Raw genomic sequence first — 2,642 nt, forward strand, 5'->3', positions numbered from 1 at the left:
TATGTTAAACAAAATGCTATGTCACCTATGTTTTCATGTAAGTACTCAGTGTGTCTCCTATCTAATCCTAGGGTACAACATGTGTTCAATAAATCAAAAGGAAAATATAATCATTTTTTTTTATCAAGCATTTACCTTTAATTTATGTTTCATCTTGATTTTACCTTTTATTTAATTCGATTTAATATTCTGTTAAGCTATTATTTTTAATGATACAGAAGAAAATAATATACAGAAATGCAGTTTAACAAAAAAAAAACATCAAATTAAAACAGTTTTTAAAATTAAATAAAAAGTAAAGAGAATAAAGTAAGATTAAAAGTCTTTAATTATATATTATTTTGGCCTCTAAGTACGCTGGCAAGAGGACAGGCTGCTGCTGACAGATATCTAAGTTAGCTACGGTCAGTCATGACCTACAAATCTTATAAAATCTATATTATTAAAGAAACTTTTTTAACACACATTTAAAGTAATTTTTTTAGTTTTGAAAAAATAGCTACTACTATTTCAGAAATCATCAAGTGTTTTTTAACAATCATAGCGTAAAAGTCTTGGAAGAAAAAATAATCGTAACATTAAAAAAGAAGAAAATTTACAACCGTAAAAACAAAATAACATATGAGTTATAAACTTGAAATAAGTATAAAATATAAAAAGAAATTTATTAGGTAAAGTGATTTAGTTTTTATAGATCATGTGCTTAGCAAAAAATAATATTGAATAAAATAGTTGGCTCAGCAGCTCTTAGATTCTCTGAAACTATATGAATAAACTATAGCATATTTATTACTGGATAACTTTTATTAAGTAAGAGGCAAATTGCACAAAATTTGATATGGAAAACGAAAGGCATAATAAAGGCATAAAAGTGGCCAAAAGTAAAAGTGTTAAAAAATAACTGCACGTGTATATTTATTACTTACTATATTGTTCTTGTGACTTGTCATACATTAAATTTTTCTGAAAATGTTCAGCAGAAACTCACTTTTCTTATTAACGTCCCAGCCAAAAGCTACCTAATTTTTTGTTTACAGTAGAAACTCTTTTATTTTGGCCGCCAAATCCTTCAAAGCTCGATTAAACTAGTAAAGGACAAAGGGCAAAGTGAAGAAAGACATTTAGAGAAGAAACAAATAAAACAAGTGATCCGAAATCTGTGATTAAGCAGTGGTATTCATGGTTTATTTCCTTTTGAGAAGAATTGAGGGAAGAAAAAAAGTTGTATGGTTTGTGGGGGAGTGGAAGCTAAACCTAGTTGAGAATCATAACTGGAATCATGAGAAAAAGAAGAAGGCATCTTATGTTGATGAATTGAATGACAGTTTTTGAAAAAGCTTGAGCTTACAGGGTTACAGTAACAATGATAGAATAGAGGGTAAGGTAGATAAAGATATGATGGTGGTATATATACGAATATGATAATAATTGATTTGAGGAAATCTAGTGAGGTCTAACAAAGAAGATACTCAACTCGGGGCCTTGAGCCCCATCTGGGTTTATCATATACAAGGCTTCTGAATCCTTAGAGCCAACCACCCTCTCAAACCTTGCTCTCATGTAGGTCATTTCCCCATCGGAATCCTTGTGATCCGATGCGCTGGGGAGCACCCCTGCTCCCATGGAAACCCCTCTCAAATGCTGCATCACGTGAAGCTCATCATCGCTCATTTGTTTCCTCCTGATGGAGTACCCCACCTTTCTCCCATTGCAATACACCGCCCATACGAACTCTTCCATAAGCTTCTTCTTGTTGCTCCTCGTCTCGCTCTCCAACGCAATCCTCATGATATCAGACGCCATTTCCTTGTTCAAAGCACTGGCCAGCATCGGCAACTCGATCAGAAAAATGGGCATTTGACGCGTGTCCTCTTGTATGGCCAAACTCACCCTGCCCTTGCGGTAACCGAAGATGGTGCCGGTTGTCGCACTGTCCTTTAGCATTTTCCGAGGTCTTCCCAAGAGAGCCACCATTTTGCATCCAGAAGTCAACATAGGAAACAACTTGAACATTTTCAAAAGCCCCCCTCCGCTCGAGAATTTGTTACTACGCTTACTCTCCCCTGTCGTGTGACGGAGTAAAGAGGCCAAAGCCGGGTTTTCCATCGGGTAACACGGGCTAGAATGCACTGATGGCATTATAGCATGCTATTTCTACAATATGACACTATATATTTATTGTAGGATGTGTTATGTATATATATATATATATGTATATGTGTGTGTGTTGGAGATGGGATGGATACGGAGTTTACAGCTCACTATGAATGGATGCCACACACATATGATATAGAGAGGAAGAGGTGAAGGATGGTGTGCGTGTGAGTAACTAGTAATGGTTGGGTCTACCAAGCTAATAAGGTGTTAAAGAGGGTTAGGACTTGGGAAGTTAGTTGGTCACTAAATCGGGTTGTCATGGAATCTTTATAGTGGCAAGTGAGGGGGTTACTTTCAAGTTGCTTGAGTGAGGGAAAAACTGAGTGAGATTAAAGGTTGATGTGACCAAGTTTGGGAATTGATAGGGGCTTGAAGGTGATAAGATAAGGGCAGGGTGGACCACGAGGGTGGGGTTAATGAGGAAGAAAAAGCTCAAAAAAATGAAAAAAAAAAAGAGGTGAAGGGAAAAAAGGATTGTGGTAATG

General features: G+C 36.0%; 1 protein-coding gene across 1 annotated transcript; it reads right to left on the reverse strand.

Annotated features, from left to right (window-relative positions):
* Positions 1-1,158: 1,158 nt before the first annotated feature.
* LOC137822010 (protein MIZU-KUSSEI 1) lies at positions 1,159-2,394 on the reverse strand. The gene has a single exon (XM_068626883.1). It carries the CDS (start codon positions 2,137-2,139, stop codon positions 1,444-1,446), a length of 696 nt encoding a protein of 231 aa, XP_068482984.1. The 5' UTR covers positions 2,140-2,394; the 3' UTR covers positions 1,159-1,443.
* Positions 2,395-2,642: the final 248 nt, after the last annotated feature.

This window comes from Phaseolus vulgaris, chromosome 9 (assembly GCF_000499845.2).
Source record: "Phaseolus vulgaris cultivar G19833 chromosome 9, P. vulgaris v2.0, whole genome shotgun sequence".
NCBI classification, from domain to species: domain Eukaryota; kingdom Viridiplantae; phylum Streptophyta; class Magnoliopsida; order Fabales; family Fabaceae; genus Phaseolus; species Phaseolus vulgaris.